Source organism: Apteryx rowi, unplaced genomic scaffold, assembly GCF_003343035.1.
Source record: "Apteryx rowi isolate R43461 unplaced genomic scaffold, aptRow1 scaffold_68, whole genome shotgun sequence".
NCBI classification, from domain to species: domain Eukaryota; kingdom Metazoa; phylum Chordata; class Aves; order Apterygiformes; family Apterygidae; genus Apteryx; species Apteryx rowi.
Genome location: NW_020450960.1, coordinates 2,166,920 through 2,181,840, shown reverse-complemented (window position 1 = coordinate 2,181,840; position 14,921 = coordinate 2,166,920). Strand labels below are relative to the sequence as shown.

At 43.0% G+C, this 14,921-nt stretch overlaps 2 protein-coding genes across 2 annotated transcripts in view; one reads left to right on the top strand and one right to left on the bottom strand.

Moving 5' to 3' along the window:
• The window catches only part of CSMD2 (CUB and Sushi multiple domains 2), a 331,313-nt gene extending 329,954 nt beyond the window's left edge, over positions 1-1,359 (bottom strand). Inside the window, exon 1 of the mRNA XM_026086083.1 lies at positions 1,287-1,359. Within this exon, the coding sequence (XP_025941868.1) occupies positions 1,287-1,359 (73 nt within the window). The remainder of the gene's footprint in view (positions 1-1,286) is intronic.
• Positions 1,360-5,611: 4,252 nt separating this feature from the next.
• On the top strand, positions 5,612-14,717 carry CUNH1orf94 (chromosome unknown C1orf94 homolog). Its single transcript, XM_026086082.1, has 6 exons — positions 5,612-5,874; positions 10,263-10,729; positions 11,641-11,807; positions 12,810-12,884; positions 13,811-13,995; positions 14,642-14,717. The coding sequence occupies exons 1-6, from the start codon at positions 5,612-5,614 to the stop codon at positions 14,715-14,717; spliced, it is 1,233 nt and encodes a 410-aa protein (XP_025941867.1).
• The last annotated feature ends 204 nt before the right edge of the window (positions 14,718-14,921 follow it).

The window sequence follows — 14,921 nt, the reverse complement described above, 5'->3', positions numbered from 1 at the left end:
ACATCTAGTATGAACAACCAACAGCACAGAAGAGAGTTGTAAACCCCGACATAATAAATCACATATTTAGGTATCTCTACATCATTCTACTCATACCAGCAAAGCACAGCAGAAGTTGCTGGGATGGTTTTTCTCTATGCATAGACTAAATGCTCCTGCTGGAAAGGAAAAACATTCAGGAAAATATCCACCAAAATATCATCCTTAATTAGGAGTTGTGGGTTGTTTGGTGCATATTATACTCTTCCCTAATAGATGCTTCCAGTCAGCAAAACTCTTCAGGTCTACTGCAAGAGTCCTCAGGAGGAGGAATAGTTAATGATTATTCTGGGTCTCGTTGGAGAAAGTCTGCCTTACATAATAAAATCAGTATTGCATTCCAGCTAACACAAAGTTTTCCAAAAAATCGAGATGTCATATACATGAACGCACAAACACACACACATTCCTCCTGCCCAAGATGCAGCAGACAGAAGACAAACATTACTGAGAAACTCATGGAAATCGGGGCACAGCACTCTTGAAAGACAACACTGCCAAAGACTTAGCTCTCCCACTTCCCCCCCCCACACACACACAAAGACAGTCCCTAAATATTTGCTGTTCACACCAGAAAAACTTCAGTGCTTAGATATGCTTTTGCTACAAGGGCAGTGGCAGAAACCGAGGAGGATACATAAGCAAACTCCCTCAAAATTCTAGTCTCTCTTACTATCTTTCAAGTCAATAAAGGCATATTTACTAAAAATCACAGGAATAATGATGCTGAGGCTAAAGAGCTCATCTGTAAGAGCACATCAACTTGAAAGGCAGGAGGAAGAAAGGAAAAGTGCTTCCATCTTCATGCAAGGAGTCCTAAATTTATTTTATCAGCTATAGGCAAACACCAGGGTAGTGAAATAATGAATTAAGATGCAAGGGAAAGACGGTGGAAAAAATGTGAAGGCATTTTTTACAATCATCTCACATATTGTACAGCAACTGTGCACAATGATTTGACCCACTGGGTAAGGGGAATGAGATCAAATAAAGCTACCTTTTATTATCCCATCATTTAAAATTGTTGCTCCCAAAGGCTAATAGAGGGAAACTTTATCTTCTGCAGAGGTCAACAGGAAACATACTCCTTATTGAACACTACAGGGAAGCATGAGCAGGCACACACGTGCATGCACACACACACACCCTTGAAGTCCCCCCAGAGAAGAGATTAACAGTGGTTCTAGGATCTAAGCAGCAGGAGGAAAAATACTCCTAAAGTTGCCAGCTTTCTCCATTGCACTTACCGGTTGCTGAGACAGCCAGCAGCCCCACAGAGAGCAGCAGAACCCGGCTCCAGGAGCTCACTTCCACCGTCATGAGAGCAAAGATCCCCAGTTTTCCCCAATTCCTTCTGAAGCCACAGCTGCATCCYGGCTTGTCCCATCCCAAGGAAGGTTGCATGTCAAAGGGCAGTGGGGAACGGGGTGCGCCAGGGGGTTGGTGGTTGTTGGGTTTTTTCCCCCCTTCTCTCCCCCTTTGCGATTGGGATAGTCCTCGACTCTGCTAGAGGAAGAGGAGAAAGGAAGAGGAGGAAAAAAAAATCAGGTCAGGCTTGGGATTTTTTTTTATTTTTTTAGCCAAGAAAAAAATCCCACCGCATGGAGGGCTCTGAGCTTCTGCAGCTGGAATGAACCAAGTGCAGCAGCAGCTCGGGGAGAGGAGAGAAGAGGAGGGCTGGCTCGTCCCTCCCGGTGGCTGTCTCCGAGCCAGCTCCCTGGCATTAGCAGCACACAGTCCCTTGGGATTTATACTTTTTTTTTTTATTAGCCAGTTGATTAATCACTCCCATATCTTTGTTCTCCTCTTCACTAAATGCTGGGGAGGGGGCAAGTGCGTTTTGGTGAGGGGCTGGTGTGCAGCCATCAAGTGGATCTGGCTGGGGGATGATTTTGCTTCCCCAAACCAGAGTCCTCCCACTTGCCCCCACCCCAACAGAAACAACAAACCACAAATTATGCTTTAGCATTGTATTTATTATTTTTAATATACATCACAGGTTTCTTGTACAGGCGCAAGTCTCACAGCCTCCCATTTTACATAGAGCTTAGCATGCATGCCTATGTACACACACAGCATCCCCTGCTATTAAGATATCTGCCAGAGCCGATGCAGGCTCACTCGGGGAGCCCCCCCCATCTCTGTAAACAACTTGACAATATTGACACAATTTTTACGATGAAGCAAATTTTGTTACAAACAAGAGAGACTGCAAGAGAGCCAACCCCCAGTCTGTGACCTGTCCTAGCAGCACGGAGCCCTGCAACAGAGCTGAGACCCCGACACCAGTGGGACTGGTTTAGGAAGCATTCTGGAGATGGGAAAGGCTGCACTGGCCATGCCCCCTCCCCTAAGCCATCACACATGCTTGTCTGTCATGCCGCTGCCCCTTTGCAGAGCTGGTGAGAGTGATGCTGTGGCGCGCCCCCCCCCCCCTTTTTAAACATCGATGAGCACATTTGTCCCTATGGTTGCATGCAAGATGGGGAAAAAATGCAGTCTGTTAAAGCGACATTCAGGAACTTAACTATCCTGGTAACGATGCTCAGATCTACGGACAGGAAAAATAACTCTGAACTGGTACGTGACACCAAAGCTTTAAAGACACTCTCGAATATCCTTCCCTCCCCTTCCCAGCCTCACATCAAGAGCCTATTTTAACGTTTCCTTCCAGCTTGAAAGGCATGGAGCAGCCCCTACCCCACCCCCCCTGCACTGCCCCCCACAGAAAAGGGGGAGAAGCTACCAGGGTCCAGACTGAGACCAGATCCTCCTCTCCAGCCCCAACCCCCGCCCCCGCTTTCTTCTTTTCCTTCTCTTCCTTGCCCCTTGTTCCACCACCAGAAGAAACGCGCAGAGGCAGCGAGGAGAGAGGCAGCCAAGCCTCAGCTTTCCCGCTGCCTGGCGGCCGAACGCTGCCCRTCTGCGGCAGGCTGGGGCAGACCTGAGCCGCACTGCCGGGGCCGGGCCGAGCTCGCGCCGCCGCTGCTCCGCGCACCCCACGCTCGCCCAGCCAGGGTGGGGGGCTCAACTAGCCACCCATCCCCCTGCGTTCTGCATTTGCTGCAGTTTCTTGCTGCAAAGCCCCCTTCTTCACACTTGTTCCGGTAGCTTTGAATGAGCTTATTTGACAGCTCAAAAACAATTTATATCAAGGGCTTGCAAATCTGTCCCTCCACCCCCAAAACAATCCTCTCTCTCACTCCCTCTCCCTGTGTCCCCTCTGCATTTCAATCCTTCCACTGCCTACATTGTGAACCAATGCCAAGAGCCAAGGCAACCAGGGCTGTTACATGAAAGAGTTGCTTTATGTCTGTTTAAACTGCAGTGTCCTATTCAAATAGACCTTATTGTTCAAAGGCATAGATCCAAATATAAAAGGATCAGAGAACAGGGTACCACACTGCACAGCTCCATACATTGCTCTTCCCCTATACAGCTATTCACCTCCAAGAATCCCCAGCCCCCACCCCAAAATTGCATTCGGCTGAAGATGTGACTTGGTTGCTGCACACCAGAAGACTATAGGCTGAGCCAAAAATCAGCTAGCCCTGGATCAAGAACAATCTACAGGCATAATAAAGTCATTGACAAGATACAATCCCACTTTATTCCTGGTTAATAAATCATATCTTTTTCAAATCCAGGGTTTCCTCCCAAATAAGTCTTCCTCCCAAAACTGCTAGGTTTAGGGTCTTACTCTCTCAAAAAACTTGCATTTATTTGCTAAATGGACAAGACTAATAAAATACAGCAGAGACTATCACAGCAACTACCAAGTTCCTCGACTGCAACCCATTTCTCATCAGGAGGCATTTGTAGGTTCTGATTAACGACCCATTCTTAACCTCTACCACTCACTTAGCTTCTCACCTTACAAAATTACCTCTCTACTAAAAGAGGAATCTTGACTTCAGTTTAACCACCCACTAGCAGCAGGGAAATTCTGCTCTGCACTGCCACCAGCAGTCAGACCCAGGGCTCAAATGAGGCTGCTTCCTTCAGACTTCAGCACCTTCCACATTCTCCACAAAGATATTTAGCCTACATTTTTATATTCTGTTTAATCACACCTCACCCTCACTGCCAGAGCAATCTAAACTATTTTGTGATTCCTCCCAGTAAATAATAGCAACTGTAATGTCCCTAAATTCTGGTTGATCCAAGTAGGATTCACGTTGATTCACAGCTATAAATCAGTGCTCACAATGGCTTCCTGGAAGAGCAGCACTTTGGCCAAACGTTACCAAAAGAGAAACTGAGGCCTTGATAAGGTCAAAGACTTGCTAAATAGAATGAGCATCAAAACCAAGTTTTTCCTCCAGTTTTGACACCAAGCCACATCCCCACAGGGCCCTTCTCCCTCCCCCTCCTGCACACGCTGCTCCAGTGAACGTAGACAGTACCCCTGCTTACAACACAACTGCTCTGGTGATGAATGAGGAATCCTATAAGGCATTCGTGCCATGGCAGTCTGACCACATTTCCCTAAAATTAAGAGCAGCCCATCTAAGCCAGCAACCAAAATGCCACAGAGGATGTTGAAAAGAAAGTGAATCCAAAAAGCAAAATTCTGTTGCCAGCCACCTCTTGATGCTGAAAATATGCAAACTCCAAAACTGAAAGCAAGTTCTTTTTGCAATGCAGTGGAAGGTAGCTAAAAATATTCCCCCTTTAGGCACAGAAAACAGAAGGGCCACTGTTCTTCTGGAAAGGTGGAAAAGTCACAGGAGATCACAACTAGAAATACTGTAATAGCAGCAGCCCAGCAACAGCAGGCCCAGCTAGCCTGCGTGCACACAGACTAGGTCAAAGCCAACTAAGATGCTTTTAGTCTGAACAGAAGACAAAAAAAAGGCAAGCAGAAAAGAAAAAAGTTCTTCTAGTGATAGAGATGTGAGCCAAAATTAGTTTCTCCTGTTCTTACTCCCTGATAAGAGCAGTCTTGTGCCTGACTTGCTGTGGAGGRTAGATCTTGAGTGCACTGGACTGTGCACAGTTTCAGGGAGACAAACTGCTGCAACAGGGATGAAATGCAATCCTAGATGGACCTCAGAGACAGGTAGCCTTCCTCCTCTTTGGGCTGGGACAAAATAGGAGAGTAAACACAGGAGTAGGAACACCCCTTCCGTCTTTGTGCTGCTTAACTCACACAAGACTCCTGCTCCTCACCTAGCATCAGTGGAAAGATGAAGAGGGGACAGAGCAAGACAAGGGGTGTCTCTGCAGAGCCACAGTCCCCTGTGCACACCACAGGGCTAGTCACCTGCAGACACTTGAGCAGTGACACAGAGCTCAGGGAAAGGAAAGAGTAGGGACAGTTGAACGCTGAACCTGGAGAGACTGAATTTTATTTGGCGACTTATGCTAGAGTACACTCTCAGCCTTGCTGAAGGACTTTATGCTGCCATTTCTATTTCTTCTGTCGGAGGCTGCTGGGAACCCAGCAGATGCTTCCAGCTGTTATCCTTCATATCAGTTGCCAGGCCCAACGGTTCCATGGTTACCAAGGCTCTTCATTCCATTCGCTACCTACAAAAACATCCTCTTGTGAATGTGAAGAGGCTGAAAGATGCTCACTGGTGGGAATGGGCTTTCAGCTCCAGTAGTAAAAGCAGAAGGTCCATTCCCACTAGGACCTTTCCCCAGGCACATTTGGATCCACCACAACACTCCCCATGATAGCTTGGACAAAGCCTGCCACGAGATCTGGAAACGTGTTCAAGGTCTCTCCGAAGAGCTCCAGCCCACGTCACTGCCACCACCTCTGCAGCCTGCTTTCCACTCAAACCTGTCAGAGGCCCCCAAGAGAGACGGCAGCAACTCCCAGAATGAGTGAGTGATCTTTAAGTATTGCCCAGTTCCAGAGAGAAATGCTGCTGCTTTCCCATTTATACTTTTCTGAACTAGGCTTTAGTAATCTGATGAAATGAAAACCTGGGGCAGGGGGGTACATGGGTTGCTTTCAGACATCTACTCTAATGAAACAAAATATTCCCCTTTTTCCCCACTATAACCAATTTTCTTTGGAAAATGATGTCCAATGAAATCTAACTACTTCAGATTCTGAAGCATCATAAGCAGCTGCTGCATTTGCTTCTCCACAGCATTTAAAGAAAAATAACTACACACATCAAAATATTTACAGGAAGAAGCAAAAGCAGCATTCAAAGGAGCAAAATCAAAAATTAAAGTGTTATACAGAAACTACTCTAAACAGCTGATCTTTACAAAGAAAAGCTGAATTTAGCACAGAAAAACTCTACACCAATTCTTGTTCCACAGGACAAATGACAATAAGGCAAGGAGGTACGCTCTTCAGATTAATAGGATATTATTTACTATATACTCCTGAAGTAGAAAAAGTAAAATTTACAAATCCAGCCACTACTTAGCAAGTATTGGCACATGTTCAGTTCTTAAAGCCTAAATAAAACATCATGCTAACCTGGTCCATCTTGCTTGGCACAGAAAAAAGTGAGAACAGTTATTGCTTCTTCTAAAACACAAGTTCACAGATGAGAAAACGGATAATTTTACAAATGAAGAAACAGAGGCATAAAAGAGGAAGCACCTACCAGCAAATCAGTGAGAAACCTAGGAAACAGAGCTTGGAGTCCTGACTCTTGATCTTTCTCCTCTGAATCCTAAGTAAAACAAGCTTAAAGAGAGCCTCCAGAATGCAGAAAGCATGGAACCAGGTAAATCGGTGAAGGCTCCATCCAGTGAAGCCAATGGAGTCACACTAGCCTACGGTGGTACATTAAATTATATGGCTGAAGCATCTTTACAAATAGTACATGCTCTGTTAGCCACGTATTTTGGCCCTGCCAGTTGCTAAGACATCATGGTAAGGAGGGCATCGTAAGTACCAATGAAGAAATATGAGCTATTAACAATCTTGACTTCATTTTCAAAACACATTTTACAAGAATAAAAGTGACCTTTAAAGGAATACAGACCCGATCTTTTGCAGGAAGTCTAGTGCAGCAAGGACAGCCTARACAACGTGACTTCTAGTTCACACACCCTGCAATTGTGCTGAAGCTAGTGTAACTGGAAGGAGACAGCAGATCAGGATCCTTTTCTTTTTGCTATTGTACTGTGAGGTTACATACTTTAGGATCCCACAATGGAAGCTGTGGCCAGGACACAGCCAGCTAGCAATTGGGACTGAAATTCAACATCCTCCATTTAGATGGAATTAAAGAGCCAGCAAAGTCCAGCAGCTAAAGCACTATCCTGGGGTTCAGAAGAAGTAATTTCTACTCACTCTTTACCTACTGATCTACAGCCTTTGGCAAATCAGCTGGCCATTTCCTTTAGCAACTTTTTTTTCCTATAATTAGATAACAGGATAGAAGTACTCTTTGCATATACACTCATACAGCAGAGAGCACATTGGTCATCAGTTGTTCAGAGACCCCAAAGCCTCTGAACCTTCAAACAATCAATAGCCAAACTGAAGCGTTAAGACCAAATTACTGCCCTGAGTTCAAGGAACTGCTTTAAAGTGGAAACTATTCAAGTGAGCCAGCCCTGGGTCAGGTTTCTACCTCTGACCTTGGAAGGGTAAGCTTCCATGCCCTATCCTAGGCAGCTCTTTTCATCCTGAAAGACTAATAGAAAGTGATATCAAGAAAAGTCTCTCAGTATATGTCAACTGTCAATAAAGGTGTTACCCAATTCATCAGCTGTGATAACATTGGCAGCCAAAGATTATACATTGTGACCTTGCTCGATTTAGCAATCTTTAATTATTTTAAAATATTGACTTACGCAAATCGCTAGTATGTTCATTTTTAAATGAATCTCGAATCTTTTGAACAAACAACAAGTTTCAACTTCCTGGTTTTGTTCTGGAGTATTTAGATACAGAATAGCAGCAAGTTACTGAGAAGACCCAGAGCAGGGGTGACAGGAGGGACCCCTGTTGCAAAGTACATAATTATTTACCAGCAGGTACTTAACTGCCTACAAGGGCTTATAACACCTTTAACCCCAGATTCCTCCACCTCCCCACTCCCTGCTGCCCACCCTCCATCAAGGACAAGTGAGCAGCACACCTTGCTTCTTTTCTCCTCTCAACTGTTTTTGGATGTGTACCCTCTACCCAAGTCAAGCCTTAATCACACTGTGACCTAAGAATTTTACAAGGATACGCAGTCTCCTGGATGACCAGCAGCAGGGACAGGTGCCTGACTGCTTGAACACAGTGGGACCCCAAAGCAGCACGACCTGTTGTGAAGCAGGGTTAACTCGCGTTGTGCATTGAGATATCAGACCTGGCCCAAGGCTTCTGTACAGAGTGAGCAAGATTGAGTTTTGCCTCCTAAAGCGTGCAGTGGCAAAATCAGGCTGCCTCAGCGGCAGTTGTAAAGTTCGCACTCATTCTTGCTACACAATGTGAGGGTGGTGTAGCACACAAGGCGTTTACCCCTTGATTTCTCTCTGACCCTGTGCAAGTTTTAGTGAACTATACCTCAAGTTCAATATGCACATCTACCCAGGACCACAGAATTTGGTTCCCTCAATTCTTGCATTTCAGGAGAACACAACCTTTTTCTTCCCTCTGAACCTTATCATCAGATTTCTTGACTTCTGTTGAACAAGTGCTGAATTGCCATCCCCCCACACCTCCTCGAATATGTAAGCATTTCAGCAACAATCAAAAAAATTCTTAACGCAGGCAAACAATGCTGATGGTACAAGATTAATCTTTTCAGATAGAAGGCACTGAAGAAATGCAGGACATTTACTGAGAACACTATGTAGTGTAACCCTCAGAGAACTTGGTGCAATCCCAGCATTAAAGCTGCAACTCCTGGCTCAGTTAAAACAACCCCTCTAACACAAGCGTCCTAATTTATATGACTGATGAAGAATCCATTACCTCTGTATGCAAATTCACATCGCCAAACACACACACTTAGAAGTTCAGTATTTCTAGTCTAATTTCCTATACTAAAAGAGCCTACTCTTCCCAGAGATCTTTTTTATCTTGAAATACTCAGTGTGCATGGGAGAAAGAAATCCTTCTTGTAGTTCTTAATCCTTTCCAATTTGTCAGCATTCTTTTTGAAACAAACACCAGACCTAGACACAGTACTCTAGCAATGTTCTCACTAATGTACCACAGAGGTTTTAACACCTATCTACTTCTGCCTGCATGTTTGCCTGCTCAGTGCAGCCACAGAACATGTCTGAGTTCCAAGCAAAGCAACACTAAGAGCTCAAAATCACTTCGTTATTCACCATGACCCTTGATACCTGAATCACTGCTTCCTGAACCAGAGTATCACATCCCCTCAGCACTACTGACATGGTTGGCTCCATCATGCTTCATCACTGCATTTAACTATGTTAAAAGACATGTGAACCATCAAATGAGTCATGTTTCATGCAATTTGAGACCGTCCTGGGACAATAAGCCATTCGTATTTCCTATTCCATCAGCTTTACACAGTTGAAAATTCTATCAGCAAAATTTTCCCTTTCCTGCCATCACTATATCCAAGGCAGAGATGTTTGATCCAACACAAATCAGTACCTGAACTGAAAAAAAATCACAGCATTTCAGCAACTGATTGCTGGTTTACTTGGTGGTCAGCCCCATGGGGGCAATGACATCTAACTGACCAATATGCAGGCAGATGCTAATCCACTGCAACAAGTCTATTAGAATCCTCCCTTGTGTAAAGGCAGTAAGACATCCCCACCTTGTCAACTGTTGCAACGATAAGAGTTCAGTAGCGATTACCAGCTGCCCTAATACCATGGCACAGGGATCCATATAATTCTTCCATGCAGCAAGTGTAACCCAGTACAAAGCCCATTCAACTCAAACTCATTCACTCCTGTTATCAAAGGATCATCATTTGACATGCAGTTTATATTTTATTTACAGTCAAAATATTTTACCCACAATCCTTTAAGCATACATTCTATAATCATGCTTTGCATATCTATAATGCTGTCATGTAAGTTTTAATTACTCTTGGATGGATATGCATCAAATAAGAATTTTTTTTTCTCCTTTCATGTAGCTTTTAGGAAAAGAATCATGTCAGAGATGAAATTTCCCTTCTGGTGGAGCAAAAATACTTGAGTCTTACACAAAATATTAATGAGACAGAAATGCAAGGTTTAGCAGGCAGCAAGATAACTGGCTCTATTTTAAGTCAGACCTCCTTGAATAGCAGCCATATTCCATTTTCTTACAGAGACCAGTTGTTAGATGAAACAGAGGGACTTCAAAGTATATACAGAACAATGATTGGAAACAGAGAAAGGGAGATGAAACTAAGAGCTCTCTGTGATGCTCAGCTTTCTGCAAAATCCATCATCACCGGGACTCTCTGTACACCAAAATCCCACAAGAATTCTAAAGGGCTGGAGGATGGCAGCACAACAGGCATCCACCGCACAGAGGGAAGCAGGTCAGCGGTGCCATTTCTGCCAAAACACACAGACATTGCCAAAAGTCCAGACAATCGGGAAACAAAGGCGGTGAAGGAGTTCATACAGAACAGCATGTTCAGCTCTGCCAGGAATAATGCAGCTGTGCCATCTTCACCAACAACAGCAGCAGAAAGTCAAGCTGCAGGACAGAAGCAGCAGCTCCCGGTGTTTGCCAAGATTTGCTCCAAAACTGATTCTGATGTAGTCACAGAGGCATTGCAGGCCCCAGGTATGGATTTGGGCATGGTCCTTGAACATCAGCTGGGAATCGCAGGGAAAATTAAGGCATAAACCAAAAACTATTAAAAAGCAGATGACACTAGTTGCTGAGGCATCACTGCAATGTTTGTTCTACAGTGATGCCCTTTCCAAACCCTTCATAAAAGACTGAAAACTACTGAACTAATCTCCACAACAATTCTTATTTCTTACTAGATAATGCTAGTGTCCTCCTCTCCTCTACCTAAAAAATCTACCCAATGTTCTTCTCCTATGTAGAAATAGGGGAAATACAGGATAGTCATGACTTCATGCAAAGAATTCCTCTGGACAGGACTTTGGAAGGAGATTTTTAGTTTTGGTCAGTAGTTTCTAGAAGCCAGGTTTGTTTTTTATTTTTAAAAACACACCATGATTTTACGGTTCCCACTGTGAGACATTTAAAAGGTCCCAGTTCCCATACAGCACTGATAACTAGATTCCATCTAGAATCTAGCACCTCAGAACAGGCAAAGACAATGGTGCTTGCCCAGATCAAGTGTTTAAGTTTCTGGACTAGATTTATCAGTCTGGAGACTTCAAACACTACAACAGAGAAAAGGTGATTATTTCCTAATCTCAGAGTTTTGAACTTTGGGCAAAGGTTCTTGTTCTGTTCTTATAATTTTATTCATTCTTATGGCTCAGGCAAGTAACTTTATTTCAAGTCATGTGCGTCAGGGTTAATGGCCCTACAAGTGAATTTGATCTGCTAATTGTTCGGTTTGGGTCTCTGTGTTGCAGAACTATAGCCTGCAAAAGCAACTGGTATCTTAAAACAGATTTTGCTTACAAGCAAAGCATGTCCTTTTAATTGTGTTCTACATATTAATGAAGAGAATGCATGTTAATTAGCATTTTTAACCTTGTTTTGTTTTACAGTAACTACTGCAACATTGGATAGAAAAAATAAATACAATGCGAATACTTTTACTCCACATTTTTCTACTACTTCAGCAACCACAACATTAAATCAGCCAATGTGGTTGAGTCTGAGCTTCCCTCCACCTCCTGTCTTCCCAAACCGTTCAAACTTCCCTCAGTTCCAGGTAATGTAAAATAAATTCACATTTTGTGAGAGGAGAGGGAACACCCTCAAGCCCTTGTTGAGAGGGCCAGAGCACTAGCTAACATTCTTCTGAAACCTGCTTTCTAATTTGTAGGGTAGAGTCTAAAAGAAACCAGACTGCTATCCTACTATGATCACTGACACTAAGCAGCTTTGGGTCAAAAAGGGAGCATTAACAGCACATGTAATGCTCCGAGATGTTCACAACATAAAAGGATGACGTTTACTGACACATCAGATATACTTACTGAATGTTAACCTCTTACAAGATGAAAGTGGAAACTGATGAAGTATATTTATAAACCTATTTTTGACCTAATAATTAATTACTAATACATTTGATGCGATTGCCCTGTTTACAGATTAGGACATTGCTTTCTCAGTCTAGTGAGGCAGGACCTCATATCAAAAGAAACCAGGATTAAAAGTGTAGAATGCTGAAGATGAAAGGAATCCCATGTATTCATGGGCTTTCCAAGAGCTATGCTCACCTAATTCCTTTCAACTCCACAGAGAACCATAGGTTTATTATTATTTTTTTAAACAGGACTCAATTCATCCTACAAGCGCATTCTGTTCTCAATACCTGTCACCAGCCACACATAACCCAAAACGCACACACTGTACCAGGCTGAGCTCCCTTGGACATTTATAACCTCCAAATTCTCCTCTTTCCCAATAAACCAATGATTAGTTATCACAGTGCAGACCTACTTAGCACAGGTGTGCATGGTCCATCCACCCCCAGCAGTCACCAGGGAACCGAGCTCTTTCCCAGACAGAATGGAGCTACAGAACAGAAAGCAGACTGATACACTGATGTCTCAGACTTAAGACTTGCCCAAAGCTAAGAAATACACTCAGCTCAAGTTGGATTCCCTTGAACAAGTAACATTCCCCTAAAGAGCTTACACAAAAGTAGCAATAATTAATAGACCAACCCAGATTGTTTTAAACATCGTGTCTTATGTATACTTAGCAGGGCCTGTATCATCAAAGAGCAAGGATCCCGTATCAGCAAGCTTTGCACCCTTCCTTTGGATGCTATTCCAGACAGGTACATTTAAATGGTTATACCTATGCTTAAATTTGCAGAACAGAGATGCTAAGCACAATAGATTAGTCAGAGCAGTTTGTCATGTGCCAAGATTGACACTGGAGCCATTGCAAAAACAGATTAGAGGCAAGATGCTGAGCTGGTGTAAGTTAATACTTAATTAGTTAATACACTGGAGTAATATCTGTTCCAAGTAGTTCAAGAGATGGCTCTGAACCTCTAACTAAAAAACATCTACTGCATATGCTCTAGTTTTGTATAAACTTGGGAGAGAGTGTTGTGTTGAACAGCAAAATCAACACTATGGAACACGCACTACTTTTTCAGTTAATTTATGTATGAAGAATAGAATAGGTAGACTTCAATAAGATCAGCTTTGACAGCTAAGGGACTTAACAGAAACTGGGAAAGGCTTGTGATATCACCTCACCAGAATTCATCTCACACAGCTCTTCTGGTCAGATAATAACCAGTTTCTCCAGTTAAAGGAAAAAAAACGAGATCAACACTTTAGCTTTTCCCTTATTTATGTTTTCTCTTAAGTGCCCTTGCTTTGAAAGCACAGTAGTCCTGGCAGCTTCTGTAGTGCCTTGTAATGCTCACAGATATCAGCCATCTTGGGGGAAGCAGGATGTAGAGAAAAGCAAGGCAGTAGCCCACAAGAGTAGACTTACCTGAAGAAAGCTTCTTATGCTAAGCTGGCTGAGCCCAATCTGAATGACATCAGGAGTCTTTGCACAGAAAACTGCAGGGGGAAAATGAGATACCAGAAATTGCAAGAGAATCTATGAAAATGTCTGGAAAAGAGTTTTCTTCAAAAAAAATTTCAAATGTTGAAATATTTCAGTCAGCTCCAATTTCTACTTTTGGAGCCAGCAATAAGCAATGAACTCTCACTTTTTTTTGTTGTTCTTCCTCCTCCCCAGGTAACTCCCTACAGTCCACAGCAGATTTTTCGGTCACCCTACGCTCCTTTGTTGAACTACATGCCTCTGGTTCAGCCTGGTTATTCATACCAGCAGAGAACTCCACCTAAACTATCCAGCAATGCACGGGATCCATCAGCAATGGCAGGCGATGGGCCACAGTATCCATTTTCTCCTTCCTATGGGTACGTCCATACAGATTTGAATTCTAGTTTGAATACTTTGTGGGAGGGTTTGTCAGATGCTGGAACCACAGATGTAATTGGCAATTGGGTTTCCCAGTTGCATTCTTATCAAATTTCAAATCAGAACAAAAGAAAAAAGCTTACTGTAGGGCATACACAAAAAATTTTGGTAGAGAAATGAAGTGATTCATTTTGGATGAAGCTGAAACACTACACTCAGATAATCACAGCCACAACTTCCAATTAATATTATGGATAAAGTAAAGTCTAAACACTTATCAACATAACAAAAAGTAAATGCTTCAACATGATAGGAACCAAAATATTTTGACATCGTCAGAGTGAAATGAAAGGAATCACTTTGATAACTTCCTATAAAAACTGTAGTTGAAAAATCAACATATTTTAAGGGTCTGGTGAAGTAATTTCTCTGGAGATGCAAGTTCCACATATCATCTTTCATTTAATACTTATGCAATAAACAGGAATAACAATTCCCTTAGATCACCTTCCCAGGTACCATATTACATGTCTTAAAAGACAGATAAATGCTTCTGAAAGCCTCATTATACAGAAGAAAAGGATACCATTTGGGAGTTGGAATTAAATCTCCCAAGACTAGACTCAATTTAAATTTTTGTTTTAGGTTTAGTTCTACACCTGGAGGAGCTATGAGGACTAACCCCTACTACTCTTCCAGTGGGAGCTGTGTAAACTTTTAAGTGATCCCAGTTCTCCTGTTCTGGCATTCACACAGGAAAACTGGTATCTATTAAGAGTCCTAGGGTCATAAGGACCATGTTTCCCTGAAGTGAAGATTTCCATCTAAAATGATCCCACATGACTTGCATGGTAAGAAACAGCTGCACGACAATTCAACTGAAAGAATTTTTTTAGCATTAGAGAATAATATGGGGCTTTTTTCT

Excerpts from the sequence above, each read along its gene's own strand:
- CUNH1orf94 (XM_026086082.1), top strand. The coding sequence starts at position 5,612 with ATGCTCACTGGTGGGAATGGGCTTTCAGCTCCAGTAGTAAAAGCAGAA. Across the intron at positions 11,808-12,809 it reads CAAACTTCCCTCAGTTCCAG|GGCCTGTATCATCAAAGAGC; the intron begins GTAATGTAAAAT and ends TATACTTAGCAG. Across the intron at positions 13,996-14,641 it reads CCATTTTCTCCTTCCTATGG|GTTTAGTTCTACACCTGGAG; the intron begins GTACGTCCATAC and ends TTTTTGTTTTAG.